The 17,347-nt window shown below is 34.7% G+C and overlaps 1 protein-coding gene across 1 annotated transcript in view; it reads left to right on the top strand.

The window, feature by feature from the left end:
- Nucleotides 1–17,347, top strand: part of PCDH15 (protocadherin related 15) — a 1,333,392-nt gene that overhangs the window by 1,002,005 nt on the left and 314,040 nt on the right. The window contains exon 12 of the mRNA XM_064488173.1: nucleotides 3,004–3,174. Within this exon, the coding sequence (XP_064344243.1) occupies nucleotides 3,004–3,174 (171 nt within the window). The remainder of the gene's footprint in view (nucleotides 1–3,003; nucleotides 3,175–17,347) is intronic.

The following is a 17,347-nucleotide window of genomic DNA, read 5'->3' on the forward strand; positions in this document are numbered from 1 at the left end:
GTCCTGTATACATGGGAGCAACCCAGGAAAACTGGGTAACTCTCCTGCTAAATGGTAGAAGCCCTCACCTTAAATACCATCTTAAACTAAAAACAAAAGAAGTTGTTAGGGGTAGAAAGTCAATTATCTGAGGTTACCAGGGGAAGCTCAGCAAATGAGGGAAAAGTTGTTTTGCAGATTTAAGTTGTTTCCATCAGCATGATAAAGAGTTTCTAGGTATAAGGTGTTAAGGTGTCTCTTAACAAAAGACCCTGAGTTTTTACTCAGTTTTCAGAGCTTCTTCTGTGTCTGCAATTTCTTAAAAGTAATCAGCCTAAGATAATCCTTATGTCAGACAGACATATTTGGGGGTAGCAAATTCTGCTCCCCTACACAATCATAATTTTAAAATACTAGGTTTGATGAACAAATTGTGTGTTCTAAAATTTATGTTAAATTAAGACTTTTCTATATACACTAAATTCATATGTTTAAAGTATAATTTTAAAAGTTTATGGGCCACCAAAATTATTTCATGCATTATTTGCCACTCTTACTATATACTTCAACTGTACTTGATATAATAAACAGATGTGGAAAATTCAGAACAATTAAAGGAGGACTTTTAAAAACTCGTGATGCCATACAAATTTAACCAATCACAATGATCAGTATACTCTTCTAGAGATTAATCTTGATTATGTGTTTATGTTTATTTTTTTCTCAAAAAAAAGTTTTTCTCTGCCCTCTTAGGATTTACTAATTGGAGACTTTTGAATTAAATTGACCAAAAACAAAAAGCAAAAACTATTAACAGGAGAAAAATTACTCTTTTCGTATGTGTATGAGAGCAAACAAAAAAACAATGCTCCCTAAACAATTAAAGATGAGGGTTTATAGACTTAATGAGGGAGGGAGAAAAAAGGCTTCTGTGGGAAGAATGAGTGGATTTCTAGGGAGAACAAAAAGGAGATGAGAAAGTTTGTGTATTTTATGCAGGTGCTAGTATCTTTCTTCTTCTCCTTCTTCTCCTTCTCCTTCTTCTCCTCCTCCTCCTTCTTTCTTCTTTCTTCTTTTTCTTTTTTTTCCTATTTCTTTTTTCATGGCTTATAAACTTCCCTGGAAGAGAGATTCATGGCAGCTTCACTTCAAAATTTTCTGTTTTTAGCAAAATAAGGGAAGTTCTGAGAAGATATCTTTCTATATATAGTCAATCTCTAATTGCTTTACTTTAAAATAATCTTTATATGAACTCTGAGGATCTGAGGGAGACCCCACACTTTGGAGATTTAAACTTTCTCCCATGATTTGACCACAATCTGTCTTATAATGGATCTAAACATTAAAGAATACGCTTGTTGTTACCAAACTCAGGTTCACCTGCTCGCTGCTCTAAAGGCAATACTCAAAAGACAAGTGTTGGTTGGAAAGGAGAGGCTGCTTTATTCAGGAGTCTAGTAACCTTGGGAGAAAACAGACTCATGTCCAAGTACCAACTCTGAAGATTCTACTCAATCACGAAAGTTTTTAAAGGGAGAAAGGGGAAGTTAATTACAGTTAACCTTTTGGAGAGGGCTCAGAGTCTTTGTTATCTTTCACTCTATGCAGACTTTCTTCTGGTTGGTGGGGAGGAAACAGGATGGTGTTCCAGGAATCTTGTGTTCAACCTGAAGTTACCATCCTCCACCTGGGTGGGGGCCTTAGTTCCTGCAAAAAACTCAAAGCTGTTGTTATGTATATTTCTTGAGAAGGAACCAGGACCCTGCTTTATCACTATGCTATTGTTTCTTGATTATTCCTCCTTTGATTTTGCATTCCCTTACTGTTCTGATTAGCAACTGTTTGAATCTGTCCTTTGGAATTTAGGGATGGAAAAGGAGGATGAATGAAGCCTACTTCCTACAAACAGGAGATGGGGGACACAGACAGCATTTGTACCCAGGAGGACCTTACAGGATTCTGCTCGATTTCATTGCCACAAAGTTATTGCATTCCAAAAAGGTTGCACTTGCAAAATTCTGCAAACAGAGATTTTTTTTACTTTCCTAGGCCTTACCTTGGAATACATCTTTACAAATAATAAAAATGGAAAACAAAAACAGAAAAGCAGAAACAAAAAAAAAAAAAACGCCTTGTTCTGTTGGCAATATTGTGGCCGGTGGAAAAGAGGAAAAGTGGAAATACAGTTCCCATTACTGCTACAAGGACACTTGTAGACAGAAATTGTATTTTCTCAGAAATTGTATTTTTGTTTGTTTGTTTTAAGAGTCCCAAAGAATGAAGAAACAAAATAAAACAATTCTCATTTAGAAGCTGTAAGCCTGTTACTTTTAGTGATGTCAGCAATCTATATGGAGACAAGGAAAGCTTTCAAAATACTTTGTAATAGACAAGTTTATATGAGACATAAAAAAAAGAAAATTCTCTAATAAGAGTAGATCAGATCTGGTGGGTTTTCTTTTTTTATTTACCCCTTCATTTTTCTTTTCTTTTTCACTTTTTTTTTTCAAATGACCAAAATTATTTATCTAATGGACTTAAATTGCTTGAAACACCATCAAAAAAAAAAAAAGATCTGGGGTAGGGGCAGGAGTGAAGGAATCAAGAGTCATCTGTATTTGTTAACTGACCTTCTCAAACAAAAGTAGACATTCCTGTATCTTCATGATGGGAGATAGTTTCACAACTTGGAGAAAGCCTCCTATGGAAGTTAGGCTCCTACCCTCCCACAGGGACCGGGAAATAGAAGTTCTGACTTCCTTGATAATTACTTTTCAAAGGAATGATTCCCAGGTCCTGGAGAAAGTCCTGGGTTATGAAACTGGCAAAAGTTTGAGCTGGGAGAAGATTGGCATCTTAAGGGCACAGAAAAAGTATTTATAATTGCAAGATTTCTAAAATAAATGCTCTAAGAAAGGGGAGGTCAGATGCCTACAGTCAGGAATAAATCTGTCTACAGTTTAGTCAAGCTGCAGAAAACACTGAGTCCATCTTGTGTTCTGTTTCTTTTGTCCTCTCTCACAGGACCGTGCACAAAATCTGAATGAACGGCGAACCACCACCACCACCCTCACAGTGGATGTTCTGGATGGAGATGACTTGGGTCCAATGTTCCTTCCTTGTGTTCTCGTGCCAAACACTCGTGATTGTCGCCCACTCACCTATCAAGCTGCCATACCTGAGTTGAGAACACCGGTAAGCATATTCACATCTTTTCCTATTCACTTACATCTCTCTAACCATAATGAGATCCTGTTCAAGTATTTTGAACACATATTCGGCGAGAATAGCAAACTTCACTGTGTACACGTCGAAAAGTATCTCTGTCCAAAACCATTTTCAGACAGTACAGGCAAACTTTTGGTTACATCATCTATAAAGTTGAAAATATGTCATGAAGCAACAGCCCATTTGACTCTAATTATTTAATTTTTTTCCATGTATAAATCATAACAAATTCAGTTGTCAACATATTCCTGGAAACTTCAAGGAATAATTCCAGCATTTCTTTAAATTCTCATGTAAACATGCAGTCCCAAGTCAGTGGACTCACAGTTCAACGGGATTCTTATTTCTTGGAGTCCTGAAATGTTTTTGGAGGTCATGCCTGGCTGTTTGGAGGTGGGAACTAATGAATCCTGAATGCAAATATTTATTCCTTAAAGATGTGTTTAAAGAAACAGAAAGTTAAGGCATGAATATATATTTTCTTTTTTCTATTAAAGTACAGTCAGTTACAATGTTTCAACTTCTAGTATATAGCACTATGTTCCAGTCATGCATATACATACATATATTTTTTCATATTCTTTTTCATTTAAAGTTATTATAAGATATTGAATATAGTTCCCTGTGCTATGCAGAAGAAAAAAAGTTTAATCTATTTTTGTATATAGTGGCTAATATTGTATATAGTAGCTATATATATATATATATATATATAGTTTACATACTTGATTCTGCACCTGGTGTTTTGTGTTGTTTTTTAAATTCTAAGAAATCTGTAAATTGCTTACAGCCTGAAATTCACACCTTGGACTCACCTGGATGATAAATATACATACCTAAGAATAAAAATTAAAAGGCTAATAAATATCCTGCTTAAGCGAAAATATCAACTTCTCCCTTAAAAGTGACAAAAAATTAATTATCTTTCAAAGCAAATTCCTAGGATTTAACTATTTGATTAATGACTTTGCTGTTCCTCTGGAAACCATTCAGCTTTCTGGGTTAATTAACATGGCTCATGATGTCAGAATTTGTTGCAAGATATTTGAATTTTTTTCTTAAATATTTGAGAACTGTGGTTTGGGGGGTCCTCTCTGTATTTGAAATTTTTTTAAAGAATAAGGGAGAAATTCCTTCTCCTAGATGTAAATTACATTTCATTATAATCACTTCGAAGAATTCTTATCCAACATTTTACCAATTACCTTGTCTAATATTTTACCAGCTAGCTTTACTAGCAGTAGCTCTTAAATGGTTGAGAGTCACTTTTGTGTGTGCTGGCACAAATAATCACTGGTCTGGTTGGTTTCCATGAACAAAATAAGCTGAAAAAAAAAAAAAGAAATTTTATGATGTGCATCGAATGAAGACAATAATATGCTAAGTGGAGTAATTTTGCAGACAAAAAGGCTAATATAGAACTTTTCTAGACAAATATTCATAGATTACCTAAAATTATATGTCATGATATCTTGTTGAATACCACCAACTTGATGTGAACATTGAACTTTCTTTAAAAAGCTTAATTGAAATCATGATGAAAAAATACTTTCAGTATTAATTTATGTAGCTGATGTACCAGTGAGATCCCAAGGGCAATACTGATATAATAAGATGAAAATCACTGAACCAGTCTGATGAATGTTGAACAGTACTGGATGTACTGAGAGAAGTAAAGACAGTGGTTGCTGTTTGAGATGCAGAGTGTACTGTCTTTGAGTATGTCTTCCTCTCTGCTCCAGATTACAGACTAGGCATCTCCCTCATTCCTATGCAGTTTCATGCTAGAGACAAGGCTGTGCTCCAGATCCAGGGGGATACTGTCAATGACAATAATGCTGAATGGTTATATAGATTGTTCATTTTGTCATGATCTCTGCTAAGCTCTACAAAAATATTAACTGAAATTCTTTTGGATAGCTACCACTATTACGGTCATTTTATAGATGACATCTCTGAGGTACAGAGTTTAATCAACTTTCCAAGGCCTTACAGCTGATAAATAAAAAGTATTTTCTTTTAAAACCATGCATCTTGAATTAAATGTTATGCTATAAATTCCAGAATCATCAAATTTTATGCTTGATCATCATTTTGAACAGTTTGACCCATTCTTTAATATTCTGTGAAACAAAGATAATTTTAGTTTTACATTTTTAAATAATTTTGGCAAATATTTATTTATTAAGCATTACATTTTTATTGCCATGTAGATAAACATAAATATGGTTACTTACAAAATTAGGCACTTGTTCTGATTATCGATCACTGCATGACAAACCACCAAACTTACTGGCTTCAAATGACAGTCTTTAAGTTTGTTCATAAAACTACATTTCTGGCATCCTTTAAGGAACACCTCATCTCTGCTCCATGCAGCATCAGCTAAGGCACCTTGGTGGAGGGAGGGTACCACTTTCAGGATGGTTAACTTAGCAAGTTGATTCTGGCTGTTGGCTGGAAAAGCTGTAAGCTGCATTTCCACTCCACATAGGCCTTTCCTAGGCTGTTTGGGCTCCTTCATAGCAAGGCGTTAGGTTTGAAGAACAAGCTTCCCAAGAGAATTAGGCAGAACTTTTTCTGCTGTAGTCAAACCTCTGCCAGATTCAAGGATTAGAAATATATACCATTTCCTGATGGGAGGGGTGTCGAAGTCACATTGTACGAAGAACATATGAGGAAGGAAATGTCATTGTGACCATCATTAGAAAATAAAACCAGCCATAGTACTGGCATTAGGTTTCCATGTGTTCTTCTGGGTGCCATTTTGGATTCCCTCTGCGTCACTGGATGTCAAGAAGTGAAGCTCATTTTTAAGTTTCACATTGTAATTTCTGTGTTTATGTCTATCTTCCATTTAAATGTTTTCTTTTCTTTTGTGTGTGTTTTTCTTTGCTATTTCCATACTTTGCTAAAACTTCTGGAAACTTCAATAAATAAGATCTTGTATTCAGAGCAAGAGAACTAACCATCTATGTCAGCTAAACAGGACATGATGACTCTAATTACATATTTGCTGATCCTTTCCTGAAATGACTCTTCAAATTTTGAAAGCTTTGACACTTGCTCACCTCCTGGGTTGATGTGACATCTTCCACCAATTGCCTCAGTGATATTCTTGACTGGAGAAACCATTCTGAGTTCCACTACGATGCATACAGAATATATCAGTTCAGGGAAACTTTAAAAGGTAGTCTATCTAGTACAGTGTTTAACTCCTGAAGCAAGATGTAATAAAAATAATATAATATAAAGCTGGTGTCTCAGGGGTATTAAAGCCCTGTGCTACTTATTATTTATTTATTAATTTGATAAATATCCACTGGACCCTAATATATGCTGAACTCTATGTTAATAGAGGAAACCTGACATCTTGGATGAGATAAAATTCTCCCGATATCTTGTATAACTTTATTCTCACTTTCTGACTCCCTTAGAGCTGTTATTATGCCTATCCAGTAGAGGTTTTCTGATATTATGGAGACATTCTGTAGGGTTTGGAGAGTACAGACTTCATGTCTCTAGTTTCTTGATTTCCTTTTAAAGACAACCACAGAGTAAATCCTTACATATCTTTTCAGTGTTGAACAGTTGCATACTGTTTAGTGGGCTGGTTTTATTGCTGAGTAATTTGCTCCCGGTTAGAAACACCATAGTGTTAATAAAATAGTATTGATATGTTATCTATGTGTTTGCTATATATACCTTCCTTTACTTATTATGTCATGCAGTCTTCAGTATTTTGTCATTAGTTACTTACCAGACAGGGTCATCCAGTAGCTAGAAATCCACACTCTAATGAATTATTACCCATCCCTTTTTAAAGCCTTGGGTTAGGTCCCAGGACTATCTTACCACAAATACCGCCTCTATAATCTTTGTAGTAAAGAACCCTAGTTTTCATGTAAGTGTCAAAGATCGCTCTTCTGCTTTATTTATGCTCCTTCCTCCTTCCAGGGAAGCTTTCTCAGTTATTACAAGAGTGGTTTTGATTTGCAGTGATGTGCAACATTTATAATGTCCTCTTGGCTTCTGCTCTTTAAATGTGTTACAATCTGGGGACTCTCTCCTCTCTTGTCTTTTGTGAAACTACTGGTTCTTCTCCTCCTCTTGATGGCCCTGGGTTTCTCCTCTTAAATATTTGATGGCACTTTTTAAAAATTGCATTTCTCTGCCTGAATTTATTTATTTGTTTGTTTATATTTAAGCCTTAGAGATATTCCAGGCTTCCATCTTTGAAGCTTTCTTTTTTCCCTCTTCAGTATAGTTTCCATCAAGATAATCAAACCTAAATCAAAGTGTTTTCAATTTTTCTTCAAATAGGATGATCTGTGTGTTGTAGAAATGTTTTCTGACTTGGAATCTTTCCTGACTTCCAAGCTTACATTTGTCAGTTTTTCTAGATAGTTTTCCTCTATTTCCTAAATATATATGCCTCATTATCCTTTCTAATACCTTCTAATGCCTCCATGACTTTGCTCATGTTACCTTTGTTACCTTGGGGTCATAGTTGATTTGGACGTAAACTTCAGTGAGCCCTTATCTCAGTCCTAATCAGCTTCCAGAGACGTTTTCTGCATTATCTATGAAATGTTACTCACATATGTGTGATGCCTAATTTGCTGCCAAAATACCAATTTAAAGACATACCCTTAACTCTGAACCCTCAGCCCTTGTCTCTCTCTCTCCTCCAACCATTATCTCACTAAAGGCAGTTTGTTTTTTTTTGTATTTTGGGGGTTATTCTGGAATATAATTCTGATCTTTCACTGTTTAAAATAAAAAGTTTCAGTATTTCCTTTCATATACCAAATAAATGTCAAAACTTTTAGCATTTCATTTAAAGTAATTTTTATATTTGACTGCTTTTCAGCCTCATCTCTTCTAATTTGCATAAAGCAACTTGTCTAGAAACACAGAGATTTGCATATGTGCCTGAACTCAGAATTACCCTCCCTTTTCTCAGTTTGTTTCAGATATTAAGCTTATATTTATTCTTCAAGCTTCATCCGGGTAATCTGGAATGATAAGTCCTAAAAATTAAGTTTTTCTCTGTATCTACATGTATGACTCCTGTAAGTACTGAACTCCCCATTGTGGTGCAGTTATTCAGTTGTTTCTTTTTCACTAGACTATGAGTTCTTTCATTTCCTACTTGTCATTATGTCCTACTGTACAACCCACTCGCTTCACATAGTAAATGGAAACTATTGAATTGAATTAATTCAAATAAAATTTCAAAAAATATAAATTATACACTGAAATACTAGATATAAATAAGAATGGTTTCTGCCTTCTCACTCATGAGAGTGCATTTGTCATAAACATGCATATGTAGAGAATTTATATATATAATTATTTATTATAAGTATGTATTATCCAAGTATTAGACATTATATATGTGTGTGTGTGTGTGTGTGCTTTCCAATTAGAACTGCAGATACTCCATTCCTGGCCATTGCTAGTCAAGAATAACCTTCAAATATATAGATAAAGTAAGCATATTTCCCAGTTAGCATAGGGAGTCCGTTTATAGTTATTATCCCAGCACATTGTTTGCAGTGCCTCCTTCTCCTTTCAGTAATATTCCAAACATTAAATTATATCCTTCTTTAGTCATTAGGTCAGTTATTTTCAAAATGTGTCCTGTGGAGCTCTTTTTGGCCCAGCAAAGTGATGGATGAAGAAGGAAACAACTGGCAACTCTCAAGCTGCCTATAACCTTCTAATGAGAAGATTGTCAAAGTAGATTGAAGGGAAAAAATGATAAGTAATAAAAGTAGAGTCAGCATATTACATTTTCTGCCATTTTTTTCCTCCCTAACAACCATCACACCTACAGGCCACCAGCCCCAAATGATTAAAAAAAACTTCAGAACTTAGTTGGGGAAGCAATAGCTAAACACCAAACAAACAACCAAACAAAAACTGCAATTTAGCGAATATTGTCTAGAGTGTCAAATTGTACTAGGGTAATTCTGAAAGGGGTATGTGAAATTATAAGAGAGAAAAGAAATTGTTCATTTTTTTCCTTATTGGTCAAAATTTATGTTGAATAGACTCAACTATATTATATCTCCATTTGTAGATAATGTGGAGATATTTTTAATTGTAGAACAATTTGAGGATAAAAACATTAGGAAGAACTGAGTTTATTAATATTAGTTAAAGGAATATATTCACTATTCTGCTCAGTAATAAGATGGAAGTCTAACTTTTTTCATTGAAGAATTTGTTTAAAATATCATTTTAAGTTAACACTGGGGATTTGTTTTCCTATGAAACACACATAAAGAGAAAAGACACAGAATCATTCGACTTGGACTTGATGTTTATAACTTCATAAATGTTTATTTCGGAGCTCTCTGATAGCCTACTAAGTTATGTAGAAACGTTTTGCAAAGATGTTTCTTATCATAATATAAGGGAGTTTGTAAGAACTTAGAGTCCAGTTTGAAGCCTGTGTAATGTTGGGAATGTTGCTTAATGTCTCTAAACCTCAGCTTGAGTTTGTCATCTGTAAAATGGGGGTAATACTACTAATACTTGGGATTTTTGTGAGTACTGTAAAAGAAGATTCATATAGCAGATTTAACTTATTCCTAGCAAATACTTTAATAATATTAACTACTGTTATTTTTACTATCATTTCCTGTAGGATTTCTTCATCTGTCTGTGTGTTTATTCAGAGACTTTTGGGAGGAGTTACTAATTCAAATTAGTTATTGAATATCTAGCTGTTTTTAATTGAAATTCCAGCTTTAAAAACTGAGATGCATATGTTGATGCAGCCTAATTTATTCTAATTGTGCTACTCCTAATTAATTCAGTATGACCTTGGTCCTTTAAAAAAATGCAATACCTTTATTGAGAAGAACAGTGAGTTGTATTTTTAAATAAACAGATTTGGCACAGTCACCACATGTGCTGAATTAATTATGCAATATAATATTGCTTTGGGAAGAGGCAGCAGCTGATGCAAAATGCCACAAGGTAATACTGTGAGCCAAAAATATGTCAATGAATCAGATTTTAAATGTCCGCAAGAGAAACAAGTGTCCTGTTGCCTTTCTTTCTTTTTTCATGAATAGAAAAGCAATCATTTCAATAAAATTGGTCAAATTGTCCCACAAAACCTCCAGTTCTGCAGAGGCACCTCTGGGGCTTCTACTGCAGTTAAAGACAGGACTTCCACTCTATATAATATTTAAAATCCTGCTTTTGTCCCACTTGCTAATTTAGAAAAAAAAATCATTATTTACTTTAATTTAAAAAAAGAATTAGCTACTAATTATAAATTATACAGAATTTGTAAAAATTATTCACATTAAATATTGGAAACCCCTAATCCTCAAAGCCTGATATCCAGAAAAATCATTAATAATTTGATGCATGTCTTTCCCACATAGCTGGAGCATGCTTGAGGCAATTACAATTTTTTTTTTTAATTTCAAATAAACCAAATGGCTCTGGCCTATGTAGAAGTGAAATATTAGATGTTCACTGGGGCCTCACAGAATCTACTAGTGACTATTTATTTACTTATTTATTTATAAATGTAATGCCTGAAAGAGTTTAGTTTTAAGATGTTAGTGACTTTATTTTTGAGGGGGAAGTGATTAGGTTTATTTATATATTTACTTTTTTAATTGAGGTACTTAGGTAAGACCTCATGCATGCTAGGCGTGTGCTGTACCACTGAGCTATACCTTCCCCTCCTAGTGACTTATTTAAAGGGGCTAGTAAGTGGAAATTGGGAAGCACAGATTACAACTACATATTGTGGGTCAAGGGGTAGGATCATGTGGTTTGAATGAGATGAAGGGGATAGAATGTATATCTTTGAACCTTTGTTCTTGAATCGCATGTGTACTCTTCAGCTGAGTTGAATAGAACCTATGATGGTTAATTTAATGTGTCAACTTGGTGAGGCTATGGTACCCAGATATTTGGCCAAACATGCCTGGATGTTGCTATGAAGATATTTTTTAGATGAGATTAGCATTTTAATCAGTAGACTGTAAGTAAAGCAGATTACTCACCATAATATGGGTGATCCTCATCCAATCAGTTGAAGGCCTTAAGAAAACAGACTGACCTCCACCCCAAAAGAGAAATTCTCCCATCAGACTGTTTCTGGATTCAAACTGTAACATCAGTTCTTCCCTGGGTCTCCAGCTTTCTGACTTATCCAGCAGATCTTGGATTTGCCACACGTCCACTATTGTAGCATGAGCCAATTCTTTAAAATAAATCTTCCTCTCAATTTCTGTCACTATAGATGGATAGAAAGATAGACCAACCTATATAATCTTTCCCCACCGTCTCTCAGTGTGTGTGTATACATACACATCCTATTTGTTCTCTTTCCCTAGACAGCCCTAATACAGAGCCTCTGATGAAACTGTGTCTAATGGGCAAAGGTAATTTCTCTAAGAAAGTAGAGATATTTTTAAGGATGGGAAATGGATACTGGATAGCTGAAAATCCAAATATGTAAGGCAAATTTAGAATCCAGCCATCACAAATTTTTACCTAGAGTCCTGCTATAGCTGTCAGGTCTGCCTGAAATATAGTCAAAATGGTATTGAGAAGATATCGGATCATCCCACTTCCCTGCTTCAGTGCTTCTCATTGAGTGATTGTATCTAGGTGTCTTCCTATAATGCCTTATCTGGTCTTACACAGTCCTTTACTACTGACTGCTGCAGACTGAATGCTTGTTCCCCACTCCCTAAAATTCATATGAAGAAATCTCAACCCCAATGTGATTGTATTTGGAAGTGGGACCTTTGGGAGGTGATTAGGTCATGGGGGCACAGCCTCCTGAAAGGGATTAGTGCCCTTGATGAAAGAGATCCCAGAGAGACCCATTCTCCTTCCTACAAGAGAAAACACAGTGAGAAGATGGCCATGTATGAATGAAGAAGTAGTCCCTTCCCAGACACTGATTCAGCCAATGCTCTTGAAATTTCCAGCCTCCCTCCCAGAACTATGAGAAATGAATTTTTGTTGTTTGTAAGCCTGCCAGTCTATGGAATTCCATTATAGCAGCTCGAACAGACTGACAGTGACTTCATCCCCCACCTGCTCTCTGTACTTTTTTCCTCTACTTTATATGACAGGCTTTTTCAGGTGAGACCATATGCCCTTGTCTGCCTCTCTCTGGAATGTTCTCTTCTAGTATTTTCCTGACTAGGTGTTTTAGTTATTTGGTTTCAGCTCAAACGTTACATTCTCAAGGAAGCCTTCCCTGACCACACAGTCAGTAAACATGTAGCCTGCTTTCCCCAGGAATTCAGTAATACATGACCTTGTTTTACTTTCTGCAGGTAGGTTTGCTATGTGAACATGTCTTGAACATTTATACACAGTGAACAGGAACCTTGCCTAATTTCTTTTCTATTTTATCCCAAATTCCTTAAACAGTACCTCAAATGTAGGATGCTCAGTAAATATTTACTTATTAAGAATAAATTGAAAATTTCCTTTTCATGATTATATATCTTATTTTATAAATAGCTTCATAGAAATAATAGCTACATAGTATGTCTTTGTAGGGAAATACCTAAATCTGTTTTGTATCTTGAAATTCTGTGTAAAGTATTACTTGAAAAACTAAGTATTCTATATTAAAAAGAAGATCTACATCAAATTTATTTTTCTATAAGAAATGTATTTTCATATGATATGTTTTCTTGTTAGCAAGATCAACTTCATATATTTATTTGGTTTCTCTTGATTAAAATGAATATACAGGACATAGCAATATACTTCAAGAGTTTAAACTAGGTTGAAGCTTATGTCTGGCCAAACACGATAATAAAATGGGAGTTCAACTCAGGTCACCACAAAAACAATTAAGTAAATAATGTTAGGAAGAATAATTAATACAGCTTGTAAGATTATTCACATAGTTTTATTTTTTTAGTAACTATAAATATATGGGGTTGGCTTTTTGGTAAAACTTTTCCTGAGAGCATATTCTTTCTCTACTACAATAGCTTTAAACCATTTTGATTTGTAGGCAGCCTAAAAATAATCCCTGTGATTTGCCCTTTGTTTACTAACATCATCTGTAAAGATACTAAAAATAGAGAAAGAAATAGTCCATGGGCAAAGCAACTGATTCATTTATTTCCCAAATGATGTTATTCTGTGATGCCTTCAAAGACGTTCAGGGGAAATCTTATATAAGACACTGTCACCTCCTACCTCTGCTTCCTCTTTGACTTCCTACAACCCATTCTTCACATAGCAATCAGAATCATTTTTTAAAAGCATGAATCAGTTCAAGTTACTGTCTTGCCTAAATTCCTCTGATTATATTGACAATAAAATCACAACAGCGAAATGTGGCTTACAAGTCCACACGTGATTTGACTCCTGCCTATTTGCACCTCCACTGGCAGGGCTTTGATCCTGTTTCTTGGAACTTCTGAGTTTCTTCTCAAGTCCGGACTTTTGCTCTTCACTCTGTTGTAAAACTCTTGCCTCAGATCTTCCAATGGTTGGCACATTTTCATCAGTCAAATCCATATTTCAGCAAAGGTGTCATGTCCTCAAGGAGACCTTTCCTGACAACCCTTCCTAATGTAGATTTTCATTCAAAAACAGCAACAACCAATTCACATATGATTAATAGAAGGGTTTTGTTTTCAGTTGCTATAGAAAGGTGAATAAAAGTTATAATAGCTCTGTTATATTTTAAGTGAGATTTCCTTGAAGCTTGCAGCTGTTTTATGGCAATGTTGATGATTTAAGGTGAGACAGTGATATAGGCTAGAAAATAATGCACAAGATAGCGGTTTTCATCTTAATGAAATTGCAAAAAAAAAAGCTCTATGTCAAGATAATCAAAAAATAGTTATTATGGGTACTATAGACATTTATACTGATATTATCTAAGAGTTGTAGTAAACATCCAAAGAGCTCTGAATCCTCAATCAGTAAAATCTTATCTTGGCATACGATTTATCTGAAGACATACAGAATGAGAAAAACACTCATTCCTAAAAAAATTACTCTTAAGGTGACATTTTCACTTGAAAAAAAAAAAGGAGGAAATGTAAAATGATTTAAGTATGTCTCTGTCAAGAAGTGTCTCCTTAATATTGATTTGAGAGTCATATAAAACAGTTTGCATTTATCAGCATGGCATTCATGCATTGTGTTCAACAGTTATTTTAAACAGCACTTTTTACTCAGAATAGTTATTTCTCAGTCTGGTTGCTTCGATATGAAGCGTCAGAAAGAAGGAACATCATGGATTGTGCACTTAAATTATAAATATTTTTTGTGCTCAGAAGCAATATTATACCACATTATACTAAAAGACAGTGTATACCAGATTGATAACTCACATTAGGTCCTTATAAATTATGTTTTGTTGTATACATTGAAAAATAGCTTACTTAGAAAGCATGTATGCTATGACTTTCAGTTGTATTACTCTGCAGTTTTAGTTCTAATTATTTTCACTATAAAATAGCAATACATTTCTACATAATGAAATCTAAGAGCAATTTAGGTATATATACATATTAGGGACAAAAGAGAGTAAAGATGATCATCTACTTTCAAAATAATTGTACTTCAAAATTGGTTTGTAAATTAGTTGTTTGGAACATGGGAGAGTTTCCCTTAGAAACAGTGTTATTAATGATAATTAGGGAAACTTTCTAGAACACAAAAATTATTATTTTATTTATTTAGTTTTCTGTAGAAATACAGAGACATTTTTCCTTGGGGAAAGAAAATACATGTAAAGATTCTGATTGGAGTGATAGCAGTAAACATTTTCAGCAATTCTATGCATGGTAATGCCCTTGAACCACACTACTGTATCTGCTGGGTGGTAAGGGCAGGTCTGATCCAAGGATTATACCATTTCTTAATGCAGCTTCCCTCTGAAGCCTTTATACTAGCAGTGGGAGCTACACATAGCAACTAACTATAATTCATTACACAAGAGTTTTTTCTTCTTTTTTCCTATTACCCATATGGAATCGAATGAAATTTAAACAGGGGAAAATAAAGTTAATTTTGGGTTTTTTTTGTTTGTTTAAGTTTTAAAAGTGAAATAAAAGTATTTTGATATGAAATTGTAAAATTCTCCCAAAAGGTGGCTTGGAGTCACTGAAGGAGCCAACCAGCAGAATGCCTACTATGTGCTAGGTGTATTATGTAAACTACCTGATCATAACATAGGAATCATTAGAGCTTTGAATCTAGAGTAACACAAATGAAATGTGTATCACACATGCTTTGTATATGCTACATTTTCTCTGTGTATGACAATGCTTAATAGCTAAGAATACAACATAAGTTATTGACTTGACATTTACTGTCTTGGAGTACCATGACCACAACCACACTTCTAGGAAGTAGATGAGTAGAATATTATGTTTTATGTTTCTAAACCAGTAAATATCTTCTCTAAAAACCATAGAAATAATTCTTTGTAATTGTCATTTTCTGAGCAGTTACATGTATTCCTGTTGCTAAGACAACAGTATGTTGCATTGATTTTGAAGGAAATTAACAAATATTGGTTTTACATTTTATTCCTAAGAGTGATAATATTTAATGGAGTCACTGCAATGAAAAACTACAAGGTGGTCATTGTAAAATGGCCATTACAGCCTTTCTGTGTTGATTTGAAAGGGTGTATAAGAAACAATGAGAAAAGATCAGAAGGAATTCCAGTAAAAAACTTGTTAGCCCTTTTAGTGGATTCTATGAAGTATCACCTAAGTGGCCCCCTTCAGGACTGAGACACTTAATTCTCCCTTTCCAACGACCTTCTTCCCCTCGTGCTAGGAGTGTTGGTAACTAATTGAATTTACTAGGGTCCTAAAGGAAGTACCCTTTGCTTGAAGAAAGCCACTTCATGCAACCTTAAGCCCCACCTCTGGGAGCACGCATATCCAATGGCTTGTCAGTGGAACTGGGTATAAGGCACAAAAATTTACCATCTAGGTTAAATGCATGGACACTCCGGAAGTTAACCCTGTCAAATCTTCTTTGGTTTTGTGTGTCTACCTTGACTGTATTGCTTTTCAACTCTTTCCTCTGTCTAATCCTGCTTCCTGTGTTCATTTACAGGTTTATTCCCCTATAATCTCTCTAAGAGTCTGTTTCCCAGGAAACCATTCTAAAACAGTGGACCTTATTTATCTTGGTCCGCAAGAGAAATACTTGAGACGGTTATTTGGTACAAAGAATGATGGAAGAGTTATTTTCTGGATGTAATCAATTAGCATTTTAACTGGATTATAAGACTCTGGTAACTAGCTTGTCAATATGCATTCCCAACAACCGTGAATCTGATTCCATATATTTTGGAAGAGAACTGGAAATTTGCAGCTTCAACCCTAGAGGCTTTTGTCTCATATATCTAGGATGAAGCCTAAGAATTTATATTTATTTGTGTTTTAAATACAGAGATTTTCAAGTATTTACAAACACAGAGAGGAGAGTATCATGAATTCCCATGAACTCATTACTCAGTTATAAATTCAGGAGCATTCTTGATTCAACTGTATCTCTTCTCATCCTTCTCTCTCACATTATTTGAAGCACATCTCAGATACCACATCATTTTTATCTGAATATGTTTCAGTGAGCGTCTTGAAATGATAGGTCATACTACAATGCCATTATCACAAAGAAAGAAGTTAAAGTGAGGAACTGGTATTTTTAATGTGTCATAATAATTCCTATGATCCAGATATACTGAGACACAATGAACTAGTTAAATGTGGTATGCAGTTCTTGGATGACCTGTGTGAATGTGTGTGTGTGTGTGTGTGTGTGTGTGTGTGTGTGTGTGTGTGTGTGTGTGTTTTACTCTTGCTTTCAGATGAATATCTTTAAATTATGGCAAGTGTATGTTAGTCATATAGTAAAGTCATCAATTATACAGGCTGACTTTTGGTAATTATACCTTTGACTTAGTGGATTTGTATCTCTTACAAACTTGATGATTTCTGATTAAATAAACTTAATATACATAAAGTCCCTTTGAGGCAGAATAACACACTTCAAACCTTACCAGAGAAGTTTTGGATAGGTCATTTGGTTAGTTTCAACCCTTTTTTTTTGATGCTAGACCTTCTGTCAGTAACCCTTACATTCT

Source organism: Camelus dromedarius, chromosome 8, assembly GCF_036321535.1.
Source record: "Camelus dromedarius isolate mCamDro1 chromosome 8, mCamDro1.pat, whole genome shotgun sequence".
Lineage (NCBI taxonomy): Eukaryota > Metazoa > Chordata > Mammalia > Artiodactyla > Camelidae > Camelus > Camelus dromedarius.